Source organism: Eurypyga helias, unplaced genomic scaffold, assembly GCF_000690775.1.
Source record: "Eurypyga helias isolate BGI_N326 unplaced genomic scaffold, ASM69077v1 scaffold16632, whole genome shotgun sequence".
Lineage (NCBI taxonomy): Eukaryota > Metazoa > Chordata > Aves > Eurypygiformes > Eurypygidae > Eurypyga > Eurypyga helias.
In genome coordinates this window covers 6,969-19,782 of record NW_010234264.1, presented here as the reverse complement: position 1 = coordinate 19,782, position 12,814 = coordinate 6,969, and the positions used below count along the sequence as shown (strand labels likewise).

General features: G+C 42.5%; 1 protein-coding gene across 1 annotated transcript in view; it reads right to left on the bottom strand.

The window, feature by feature from the left end:
- Window positions 1-1,665: 1,665 nt before the first annotated feature.
- LOC104517385 (TGF-beta receptor type-1-like) overlaps window positions 1,666-12,814 on the bottom strand; it is a gene marked incomplete at both ends in the record, with an annotated part of 18,038 nt that continues 6,889 nt past the window's right edge. Inside the window, 3 exons of the mRNA XM_010162025.1 lie at window positions 1,666-1,896; window positions 11,284-11,526; window positions 11,922-12,173. Coding sequence (XP_010160327.1) covers window positions 1,666-1,896; window positions 11,284-11,526; window positions 11,922-12,173 — 726 coding nt within the window. The remainder of the gene's footprint in view (window positions 1,897-11,283; window positions 11,527-11,921; window positions 12,174-12,814) is intronic.

Genomic DNA, 12,814 nt, shown 5'->3' with positions numbered 1-12,814 from the left:
ATTTTTCTTTGCATGCACAGAATGTTAACAATAGGGACCAGAAACAACATAATGTGATATAAAATTATAATGAACCTAGAGATGACCAAGTCCTATTGCATGTTGAACCTGAGCCAGCAAACAGGAAGTCATTTTAGGAACCCACTTGTTCAGGAAACCTTTCGCACACCTCCTCTGCACAGCAGTCAGGGGTATTTTTGGGACAAGCTATCCACGGATTCGGGACAAAATGGGAGACTCGTATGCTTAACCAAAGACAGATTTCGTTAGAAGTTACAGAGAAGATTGCAATATATCCTTTATGTTTTTAAGTGAGATATAGTACCTAAGGCTTTTGCAGAGATGACTTGTCATTTATGGCTTTAATGCAACTGATCTAATTGCAAACTCAGGCCCCAGATACTCCACTCTGTCCATCAGAACAAACGCAAGGTCTTGCAGGTGCCATTACTTTCACAGATGAAGTTGTACTGGATATGAAGACAGTTTCTAATGGTAACCATAAGAAGCTGCAGGAAGAAGTTGCCTGGTATGCTGCAGATCTGCAAGCTCTTGGAGGTTAAGAAGTTGCACAAATATTTGTTAGGAACAAATCACCTACAGCTAACCCCTTCCTGGAGAACAGAAGTGTTCTGCACAACCTCCTGGGTGCTGTTCAAATTCTACAGATTTTTATAGGTACAGAAGCTGGAAATTAATCCAGTGATAATTAAAAAGAAAGAACTCTATTTACATGCATACTTCAACTGCACTAAAACCATTTAGGAATTTCCTACAAAACCGACAGCTCTTTAGGAATCCAGGATGACTGTAGATTCTTGACTCCTCCCTAAGGTGACACTATTTGCTGTTAATGCATCCTTCACAAAAAAGTCCAAGGCCATTTGCAGTGAAACACGTAATTTCAGATTAAAATAACTGACACAGCATAACATTTTATCTCCCATTAATGTAAGAAATTAAAAACTGTTGCTGGTTTTGCCAAATGTTCATGTCTTAAACTGGACTGTAGGAAAACCCAAGAAACTTTCATCCGACAAACTGCAACAAATCAGGTTGAAAAAATGGTTATACTGTTTGTCTTAGTGGATACTTAAAGACTTATCATGAGAGCTTCAGGAAAAAGGTAGAGTATTTTAGTAGTAGGAACAAATAATTAATTCCCTTTTCCCATTTTTTTTTTTCTCCTAACTGGAGCTCTGAGTAGCTTCTCACATCTCTGCCTTCATAATGAATCCTCTGCCTCCTACTTTGTATTAGGACAACAGGATTAGACATCATCTCTTCCAGTCCCACATACCTGTCTCACAAGGCTACTAGGGAAGTACAGGTACAGTTAGTAAGCAAGTGTGTGGGCTGACAGGTTAAGGCATCTCTTTTTTGATACCAAACTTTGCCAGTATTTTAATGTCCTTGTAGAAAGTGCACCTCATGAAACATGTCCTTTTTGGTAAGATTTAAACAAAGCATGTTTTCCAGAAAAAGGAAAATATACTTTTTCCTTCATTAAACCTGTGAAAAGTCTACCAAACCCTGAAATGCTCTAGTAACAAAATTATTTTTTGCTACTCTTAATTGGATCCTCATAACTTTATTTTCCCCTCAATTTACCATCTATTCTGAACAGGTACACAATCAGGGAAATTAATTCACAGTATCACTCACCTTTGTTGTCTGCAGCTATGAATCCAAGAATGTTTTCATGCCGTAGCATAACTGTTTGATAAATTTCTGCTTCACGAAACCATGAGCGTTCCTCTCTTGAAGAGAAGATCTTCACAGCAACTTCTTCTCCTCTCCACTTCCCTCGCCAGACTTCTCCAAAGCGACCCTTACCAATGCTTTCTTGAAGTACTATAGTTCTTGCAATTGTTCGTTGCACAAGTAAAGGTAAACCTAAAAAGAAGATTTAACACTGACCTTCAACATTGCTCTAACAAAACAAGCACTTACCAAAAGCACTATATATGAAGACCCATATTCCATTAAGATACTTCTCGTAGAATGCACAAACTCTCAAGTATGTAATAGCTTGTTGGGAACTGCTAACAAGCATTTAGGCAAGATGCTGCCTTCAACCCTAAAGGCCAGCAATATAAGTATTTAAAGTATTATCTTACAAAGTGCCTCTACAGCTGTTAAAAAGAAGGTACAAACTTCCTTTCGCTTTAGAATTTTGACAGTTGTTGACCCATGAGTTTTATTTTAGAGGGAAAAAAACAAACCAAACAAACAAAAAAACAACAAAAACAAACCATGAAACAATCAGGACCACGATTGAGAGTTTATTTTCTGGTGGGTTTCTGTTTGGTTTTTTGTTTGGTTGTGGGTTTCTTTTTATTTTTAAGAAAAGGATGTGCCCATAAATCTGCTGGCAAAATAGTTCAAGAGCACTTTTCCTACTGATTCATTTACTTGATTTATCACTAGATATATAACCCAGTCCATTTCTAAGTTTAACCATGCTTATCCGCAAGACTGACAAGTGTTGAATGTTCATACTCATGCTCAAGAATGCCAATAGCTTGTTAGTACCCTCAGGCCACTGTAAAATACGAAAACACCTTTGTAATGCAAGAGGCCATTCTTGTACACCTCACTATGGTTATACCTGAGAAACACACACTCATGAAGTCTTTACAGCTTCGGAACATCTACATGCTTTCGACTCACAGCACCTCGTAACATGCTTCCATAAACTGATACAGCAAACAAGCAGCACTGGCATGCCCCCACTAGGGTGGGATTTTGTTTATTTTAATTCTTTCCTGTTGTAACTGCAAGGCTTGTCACAGAATTCTGCAGTGACACTACACTGCAGGGTGAATGCATCAGCCAGGTTATCTGCTCAAAATAAGCTCTTTTGGTATAAGGTTACTTTGTAGTGTTTGATTTCATCTCCATGATCACCAATGGAAAATAGAATAGCTGACAGAAGAACATCTGTATTTCCTTATGCTGCGGAAAGCAAATCCCATTTAATAGCTCAAATAACTAGTTCTATCCATCCCTGGACATTCTTTGCTAGTAAGAGCACTAGATGGACATCTGATGTGGTCTGCAGTGTTGCCACACTTGTGTCCCAGGCTGAGGTGCACAAATTAAAACGCTGCAGTGTTCAGGAGTTCCTCAAGACTTCCAGACCTACAGGAATTTTGTGCATGACCCATGCTGACAACATACCTAAATTAGGAAAGGAAGGGGGAAAAAAACTGAGTCCAGAGGAGGCCACGAAGATGCTCAGAGGGCTGGAGCCCCTCTGCTATGGGGACAGACTGAGAGAGTTGGGCTTGTTCAGCCTGGAGAAGAGAAGGCTCCGGGGAGACCTTAGAGCACCTTCCAGTACCTGAAGAGGCTACAAGGAAGCTGGGGGGGACTTTTTACAAGGGCCTGTAGTGACAGGACAAGGGGGAACGGGTTTAAATTGAAAGTGGGGAGGTTTAGATCAGATATCAGGAAGAAGTTCTTCCCGGAGAGGGTGGTGAGGCACTGGCACAGGTTGCCCAGAGAAGCTGTGGATGCCCCATCCCTGGAAGTGTCCAAGGCCAGGCTGGATGAGGCTTTGAGCAGATGAGGCTAGTGGAGGGTGTACCTGCCCATGGCAGGGGGGGTGGAACTGGATGGGCTTTAAGGTCCCTTCCAACCCAAATTGTTCTATGATTCTATGAAAATGAACATCATACCAGTGATTTAATCATTGTCAGGTGCTGCAGTAATTCCTACTGAGAAAGTTAAAGGTTTTGCTGTACTAGCTGCCCTCAGCTCAACTGTGCTGCATGCCCAAACTGCCTCATCTGTGAAGCCCAACTTGAAGTCTTTATGGACAGACTTCTAAAATGCAGTAAAGGCCAAACTAGAACAACCACAGGATGAAACTCAACCTTGAAAATGTAAAATTTGGCTTTGTCGGCCACAGAAAAATCTCTCCTTTGCGCTTATGTGCTACTGCAGAATCCACTGAGAAGTGTTACACAAGCTGACTCTGTATACTTGAAATGAGTGATATGACTAATATTTTTCTACAGCTGTTTGTACAATTTCAGATGCACAGCTCTCAACCTGCTGTACCATTTACAGACATCTCTTGTTTAAGAGAGATAATCAAGGCTATCGGCTAACCTCTAAACAGATATTAAGCTCTAAACCATCCAGACACGAAGCATTTCAACTTTGCATTAAAAAGCCCCACTCATCACGTTAACAGGTCACAGTACAATGAAAACTCTGCTGTGATCTATCTACCTGCTCCTATGTGTACTGTTACAGTATTTACAAGATCCAACTTGCTTCTGGCTTTTTGCAACTGTACTTTATCTTACTACTGGTGCTGAACAAAACCAGAAGTCTGGAATCCATGTTTATCTTCCATGAATAAGATTTCCTTTCAGACTTTCTGTTGCAACTGAGCAGTCCCCTCTTTCTGTATCACCAGGAACTTGAGCAACTGCTTTACTGCACACCAGACTGAAAAGTAGGTCGCTGGAGATAGCTACGTTAGCCTTCGACACACACAGCGGGCACAACCGTACCTCAAGCTCTTGGAGTACAGCTTCTCTTACCCGTGTGTGCTGGATTCAGCCAGGAAAGGGTTAAATCTCTTTATCGTGGCTGCTAGGAAGCTGTGTTCCTGGATGCAGGGAGCCGCACTGATAAGTTCTTAGCTGGTGCTGGGGGATGCCTGTACCAGTTCCCTCCAGCCTTGCAGTCTCACTGGTGCTCCCTTGCTATGGCCGTGGCAGGCAGTGAGAGGTTACAGCAATGCTGAGACAGACCTTAGCTGGCACAAACCTTTTTTGGTCTGTTTTAACTCAGGCCTTTACACAGAGGCGAGGAAGGGGTCTGGTCGCCATTACTCTCTCCCTCTCTTACCCTCTCTGGTTCCCTCCCGTACGCCTGCTAATCCTCACCCTGACTCCTGCGTTAGCTGCTTCGCTAACTCCTGTGCTGGCTGGTTTGTGAGGGAGTTGGTGGGTTTGTTTAGTTTTCCCAGTTTTCATTTATTCATTTTCATTTTAGTTTTCATTTTCATTGTGAGAGCGGCTTTGTGGTATTTTGCTAGCTGGAGTTAAACCACGACACCGTGCATAAAGAAAGATTACAGAAGTTTGCTAAGCAGGAGGAGGAGACAATTCAAGCCCATATTAAGTTCAGCAGCGGCTCATAACATTTGGCATCTTGTATTCATCCACGGTCATCCAGTTTACCCCTGGAGCCTTCATCATCAACTTCATACCTCATAACAAAGTATCCTTAAGCCTTATGACAGTTATAAAAATGTTATTTTCCTTTCCATATCTTAACTCTAGTACGATTATTATGAACCAATGACTGTCCAATGCTGTACTGAGTTTGTGTGCTGGGGTTTTGGTGGCGGCAGAGCAGCCACAGGGCTAGCTCCTATGAGAAGCTGCTAGAAGCTCTCATAGTTGGACCCGCCTCTGGCCAAGACCAAGACAATAAGTGCCTCTGTGATTAACATATTTAAGAAGGGAAATAAAACCTCCAGAAGAAGAGAGGGGTGGGATGTGAGAGAGACAGCCAGGCAGATACCCAGGTCAGTGAATAGAGGAGGGTGGGCCAAAGCAGAGGTTCCCCTGCAGCCCATGGTGAGAGGGCAGGCTGTGCTCCTGCCCCATGGAGGGTCACTGGGGGGCAGAGACCCCCCTGCAGCCCACGGAGGACCCCATGCTGGAGCAGGGGGGTGTGCCTGAAGAGCCTGTGACTCCATGGGAAGCCCATGCTGGAGCAGGCTTCTCCCATGGAAGAGACCCATGCTGGAGCAGTGAAGGAAGAAAACTGCAGCCTGTGGGAAAGACTCATGTCAGACAAGTTGGCGGAGGACTGTCTCCCGTGGGAGGGACCCCACGCTGGAGCAGGGGCAGAGTGTGAGGACACGTCCAGACCCTGAGTAGGAAGGAGTACCTGAGACGTGATGAACTGACCACAACCCCCATTCCCCATCCCCCTGCACCACTCAGGGGGAAGAAGTAGACATGAGGAGTAAAGCTGAGCCCGGGAAGAAGGGAGGGGTGATGGGAAGATGGTTTTAAGTTCTGGTGGTGTTTCTCATTCTCCAAATCTGATTGGTACCAAATTGTTTCATCTTCCCCAAGTCAAGTCTGTTTTGCCCATGACCATAACAGGAGAGCAATCCCTCCCCGTCCTTGTCTCGCCCCACGAGCCTTTCCTGGTATTTTCTCCTCCCCATCCCACCGTGGCAGGAGTGAGCAGCTGCCTGGTGCTTAGCTGCCGACTGGGCATCAACCATGACAAATGCTTAAGTAGTTTGTATCCGATTTGGATAATTTGGGAATTAAGTTCTAAAGCACTAAAGTTAGACAAAGGCAGTCGCTAGAACTTTGTTCTTGTTTGGAAGTCTCTGCCCAGGTGACTTCCTCTGAAGGGTTTTTTTAAAAAAAAAAAAATCAACCCCATGAACTGTGAAAAACCTCATTCTCTTCAAGTTTCTACGAACCACAGATAAGTTTTACATTCACTTCAACTGACTCAACTTTATGCTGATTCTTGGATTTCTGAACACTAAGTTCCTGCTTGAAGTCACCTACCAATAATAACCAAAGCTTCTCCTTTAGGCAATTTTTCTTATTTCTTCGCAGTTAAGTAACTCTCCATCTCACAAATGGCAAAGTAACAGCTGGGCATCCAAACCTGTCCCTACAGTATGTAGTTGATATTTAGAGATTTGCATCATCATCTGAAAAATCATTCTCACTTCAAGAGAATTTTAAATCCTTCTCTTGAAAGCTATGGCTTCAGCAGAAGGATCCATATTAAATGTTTCATCAATGCCTTTCATCAAGCCTCTAGTTGTTTCAGGTCTTGTTTGTCTTGGAACAAGAAGGCACTACTAATAGAAGTCAAGACTGAGTCATTAATAGCAGCTTACTATTCATCACTGCAGAAAGTGAATTCTACTTCCCTTTTGATCTGAGTAGGAAGCTCATTTTTGGAGTCTTGATCGCTTCTGTTTTATATGCTTCTCTTAGCCAAATAAAAAGGATCCAAGCAGTTTTCTATTATAGTATTGTCTGTGAGCTCTTTTGGTCCCTCAGCATGAATTTAAGATCAGAACATTTACTTTAGCTCACCAGACCAAGTATTTCCTTAGCCATGCCTCTTAGGTCTGGATTATTTTGTCTGTTCTGTACATTTTCATCGTGTTTCTGGCAAACTCTCACCCCAACATCATCCCTTTAACACAGTTCAGTTTCCAACACATTTAAGCACTATTTTAACTAGCAGCTCTGACTTTTCTCCCTTCAGTGACCCTGTATCCCACCCCCAGTTTACTTCATAAATGTACAGTCTTCTCAATTTTACATGTGCTGTACCAAAGTTTGGATTAAAAGACACATTTCCATGAGACTCAATTGCTGCAGGAATATTTCAGGACACAAGAAAATTACCAGTTCAAGTGCTAGGGCACTGTTAATTTATATAGTCATCAACTGACTAATTTTCAGACAAAGTGATACAAGTAATTACAAATAGATACACTGCCAACCATAGAGAAAATAAGCACCTGAAGCACCTCCTATCCCACTGTCACAATAAAAGGGAAGGATAAAACACTAAATAAGGTTAATACTTGCCTTACAAACAGCTGAGCAACATGGAACTCACTGCAGCTGAAGTTAAAAGATCACTCTTATGGAAACATCCACTCTTGTTTTACAGGGATGTGGTGGGTTAACCCTAGCTGGACAGCAGGTGCCCACCAAAGCCACTCCAACACTCCCCTCCTCAGCTGGATAGGGGAGAGAAAATATAACGAAAGGCTCTTGGGTCGAGACAAGGACAGTTAGAGATTATTCACCAATTACTGTCACAGACAAAACCAGACTCGACTTGGGAAAAATGAATTTAATTTATTACCAATCAAATCAGAGTAGGATAATGAGAAAATAAAAAACTAATCTTAAACCACCTTCCCCTGTCCCTCCCTTCTTCCCAGGCTCAGGTCCACTCCTGCTTTTCTCCATCTCCTATCCCAGAGGGGCACAGGGGGACCCACAGGGGTTGTGGTCAGTTTGCCACACTTGTCCCTACTGCTCCTTCTTCCTCTCTAGTCCACCGTGGACCTCCACGGCTGCAGGGGTACAGCCTGCCTCACCATGGTCTGTCTTGTTTTACAGGGATGTGGTGGGTTAACCCTAGCTGGACAGCAGGTGCCCACCAAAGCCACTCCAACACTCCCCTCCTCAGCTGGATAGGGGAGAGAAAATATAACGAAAGGCTCTTGGGTCGAGACAAGGACAGTTAGAGATTATTCACCAATTACTGTCACAGACAAAACCAGACTCGACTTGGGAAAAATGAATTTAATTTATTACCAATCAAATCAGAGTAGGATAATGAGAAAATAAAAAACTAATCTTAAACCACCTTCCCCTGTCCCTCCCTTCTTCCCAGGCTCAGGTCCACTCCTGCTTTTCTCCATCTCCTATCCCAGAGGGGCACAGGGGGACCCACAGGGGTTGTGGTCAGTTTGCCACACTTGTCCCTACTGCTCCTTCTTCCTCTCTAGTCCACCGTGGACCTCCACGGCTGCAGGGGTACAGCCTGCCTCACCATGGTCTGCACCACAGGCTGCCGGGGGATCTCTGCTCTGGTGCCTGGAGCACCTCCTCCCCTCCTTCTTCACTGACCTTGGGGTGTGCAGGGGTGTTTCTCTCACATCTTGCTCTCTGCAAAATCTATCTCCCTCTGGGTTCCTCCCCGCCCTCTACCTTCGTTAAACATGTTGTCAGAGAGGTGTTATGACTGCAACTGTCTTGGCCTTGGCCAGCAGTGGGTCTGGCTTGGAGCCGGCTGGCACTGGCTCTGTCGGACACAGGGAAGGCTTCTAGCAGCTTTCCACAGAAGCCACCCCTGCAGCCTCCCTGCTACCAAAACCTTGCCACACACACCCAATACAAGGGAACATGACTGTCTTCCAAGCATAAGAAGAATGTAGTGAAGAGCTTTGCTTAGGGGTAAGTTAAATTCAAACATATCTGTTAGCTGCCTTCCTCTGACGAACCCATCAGCAGCCAATGCTCAAATACTACAGTAGGTCAGGTGCTCTGGGAGTCTAGACCAGCTTCAGTGTCCTGAAGCTCTGAAAAGTAAGTAATTCCCCAGCATGCTGTTTTTACTTAAAGCATAATTTGAAAATAGACAAGGAAAGAGTCAGTAGCTTCTAACCATTTGCTCTGGAGGAAGAATCCTTAATTTCTTCTACGTGGGGTTCCCTGCTTTTCAAGAACTTGTTTTGAAGGATAACTTCCAGAGTTTTCAGACATGAAGAGAGGCTCAGAAGCACTTCAGGGAAGAAGGCCAGAAGAAAAATGAAGGAATATTCCCGGTAACAAACTGAAAGACCAGTTGACAGCTAAGCCTGAATTAACATTATTATGGGCCTGACTTCTGATCTAAAGCGTGGGAAAGCAGCCATGTAGAAAAGTGGTAGAAGTGCTGTGGTTATTACAGAAGTTAGAAGAGAACTGCCAACCAGGCAGTACTTTAAACAACAGTTTCAAGGGAAAACTTTAAAGGGTCTCTTTCCTGGGTTTACGGACCTGATTGCAGCTAGTACATTACAAATGACTACTTAAACATACAAAACATACACCTGCTCTTTTAAGGTTTAACTGTTTTGAATAGAATTTTTCCTCAGTCTTCTTTAGGAAGTCTGTACCTGCAGACATTTAAGAGCTTTATGCTCCTAACACTGTAACAGTTATATGTCATAGCTTCTTGCATTCCAAGAAATATAAATCTTTCATATTCTCCTACTAAGCCTCTTCTGTATACTCCTCCAGCTATATTCTTTCTAGGAGGGTAAGTGCAGTACTGCATTTATCAAGTTCTAGCTGACATATCAGAAGTTCTATTGAAGACTTTAATTATTTGATTTAGATGTCGCTGTTAGTAAAGGTGAGATGAACACAAACTACTAAAGCTCCAGTTCTAATCAGAGAGCAACTTACCCTGTCATGATCAAATCTTATTTGGATGCTCAAAAACTTTCTCAATTGAAACATAACTGCCTACACACTCTGCGCAACCTCACCTTCTTCAGTGAAGACAGTTCTAAAGATGCCTTATTTTGACCTATGTTCTAAACGCCTTCAGCATGTTACATTGATTTTACTTGCTAGAGCAATGGACTCTAAACAGTGTTACCAGTTATTGCCTTTGGGAAGGAAATACAACTCAGATACTTGGGTTTTGCTGTTAGAATTTTTTCCAGTTCTGGGAAATTGAAGAATTCAGCAGTTGAGAATCAACTTTCTCTTTGCAGAAAGTACTCTGAGAGGGCACAGATGTTTCAGCACACACATTTGCAAGTAGTAGGAATAACTTTCAGTATTGAGTTACTGAAAATTTTTGTATAGTAGAAGGCTGATAAGAGGTTGTAGTACACAATCTGATGTCTTGCTCCTCAATACGGAGCAGAGATTAAATTTACACAATGATTTATCTGACACACCATCCCTTATCAACGCCCATTAAACCACATTTCTGTGACACAGATCAGCACAATCATATAAGCAACTAAGTCAGGATTATGATAGCAGAGACCATATGCAGTGAACAGACAACTGCCTCATCTTCCCAGAGCAAGACTTGTTAGTCAGAATTAATGCAAAACATTCATTAAAGGGATAGAATTTTTTCAGGCGTGGTCTGCACATTGCATCCATTCTATACATACAGAAATGGCTAATTGCAACTGAAAAAAGTATCTTCTGCAAGGAGATAACTGGCTAATATATTAACTCCTATTTAGTATTCAGAATATTCTTCATACACCAATAGCTACAGATATAACGAATCTTCAGTTTAAAGCTAAAGAAAAAAAACTTCCTAAGTTATCTGAAAACCACAGAAGATGGTAATTTAGATATGCTCTGCAGAACAAAAAGCTGAATGACTGAGCCTACTAATAGAAGAAACAAAACATTTACAATAGCTGACTGTGATATTCCCCACATATCAGACTGCAGTCTCAGAATGATGAGGAACAATAGCAGCAACTCAGTATTACTGTTTCTTTTATTTCACTTATTTCCATATATTGAAACTGCACTGATATTGAAATAGTCTACATGGAAGTAGCCTTTCTAGTCATATTCCAGTTAAGAACTGGAGAAATTACTAGAAAGGCTACTTCCATGTAGACTATAAGTTTAAGTAAATTTGATAATACTAAAAAAATTTGATGCCCTACACGGTTTTTAAACGCAGAGTAATTACTACTAGGAAATGTGACATTACCTGATCCAGAGCCTGAAGTTGTCATATCATAAATTAAATCCTTTAAAGTAGTTCCTTCCGATATAAAGGGACGATCCAGGGAGGGATCTTCTTCACTTGGCACACGATGATGAATTACAGTACGATTATGACAAAGATACAGAATCAACATTAGTGAAATGCAGACAAAGCAGACAGGTCCAGCAATGACAGCCGCCAGTTCCACAGGTCCTAGATTAGAAGCTGGTTTTCCTGGAGTAGGGCCTGACAGTAAAAAATAAAAGAAAGTGGTAAAACTTCTTTTTTTTTTTACACAACTAGACTTATTGTACTTTGCAGTGATCTTCAAATTATTCCAATGTTATGGGTAAAACTTGCATAGTAATGTTTTCAAGAATCAGCATAAGTATTACAAAGGACAAAAGCAACTATGTGCTTACACAGTCTCCATTTAATTTGCACGTAAATCTTCAAACCTGGTCTTAACATCTCTATGCAGAAGATGAAATTTATTGTTCTAAATACCTTGAGAACTTACTTGCAGACTCTAAGACTTTAGGCCTTCAAATCCACCTATAACTTCAAAACTGAAACTTCCATTCTCACAGAATTTTCTGTTAAAAATAAAAAAAAAAATCAAATATACCAAAAGGCCGTACCTGGCGTTGGAATTGGAAGTTCTATTTTATTGCAGTGGTCTCTGTCACAGCAATGAGGCACAGTAATGACTCCATCTCTTGAGGAGGGGGCACAGACAAACGGCCTGTCTCGCGGAATGAGATCAATTTCTGCTATACACATACTATTGTGTATCAGTTTGTCTGCAGTTCGTGTTACTGAGGTAAAACACAGCCCATCTGTCACACAGGTAAAGTTGTCTTTTGTACACAGATGGCAGTAACACTGTAATGCTGTATTGAGAAAAAACATCAACATTAGTATTGGTACACCTTCTGAGCTGAGAAACAACTTGAACGACTAAGGAAGTTCAAAACATTAAGAGGCCTATGATCTTTTTGGTTACACAAACACAGAACTGTAACACTAAAACACAACACTACAAGGTTTTTTAGTGGGACAAAAAAAAAAAAATCAGATGAGCAGATGAAAGAAAGCAGAATTCGAAGCTTAAGTCATCCCTCCTTAATACAATGACGCATGAAAAGAGAAGGCTGCAGCCCTACATGCTCCCACCCAATTTGGCGTGGTCCACAAACTGGAGGAGTGTTGATCTGCCTGAGGGTGGGAAGGCTCAGCAGAGGGATCTGGACAGGCAGAGGCCAACTGTATGAGGGTCAACAGTACCAAGTGCCGGGTCCTGCACTTGGGTCACAACTCCCTGCAACACTACAGGTTGGGAACAAGGGGCTGGAAAGCTGCCCAGTGGAGAAGGACCTGGGGGTGTTGGTTGACATCCGGCTGACTATGAGCCAGCAGTGTGCCCGGGTGGCCAAGAAGGCCAGTGGCATCCTGGCCTGTGTCAGGAACAGCGTGGTCAGCAGGAGTAGGGCAGTGGCTGGGGCCCTGTACTGGGCAGTGGTGAGCCTTGACC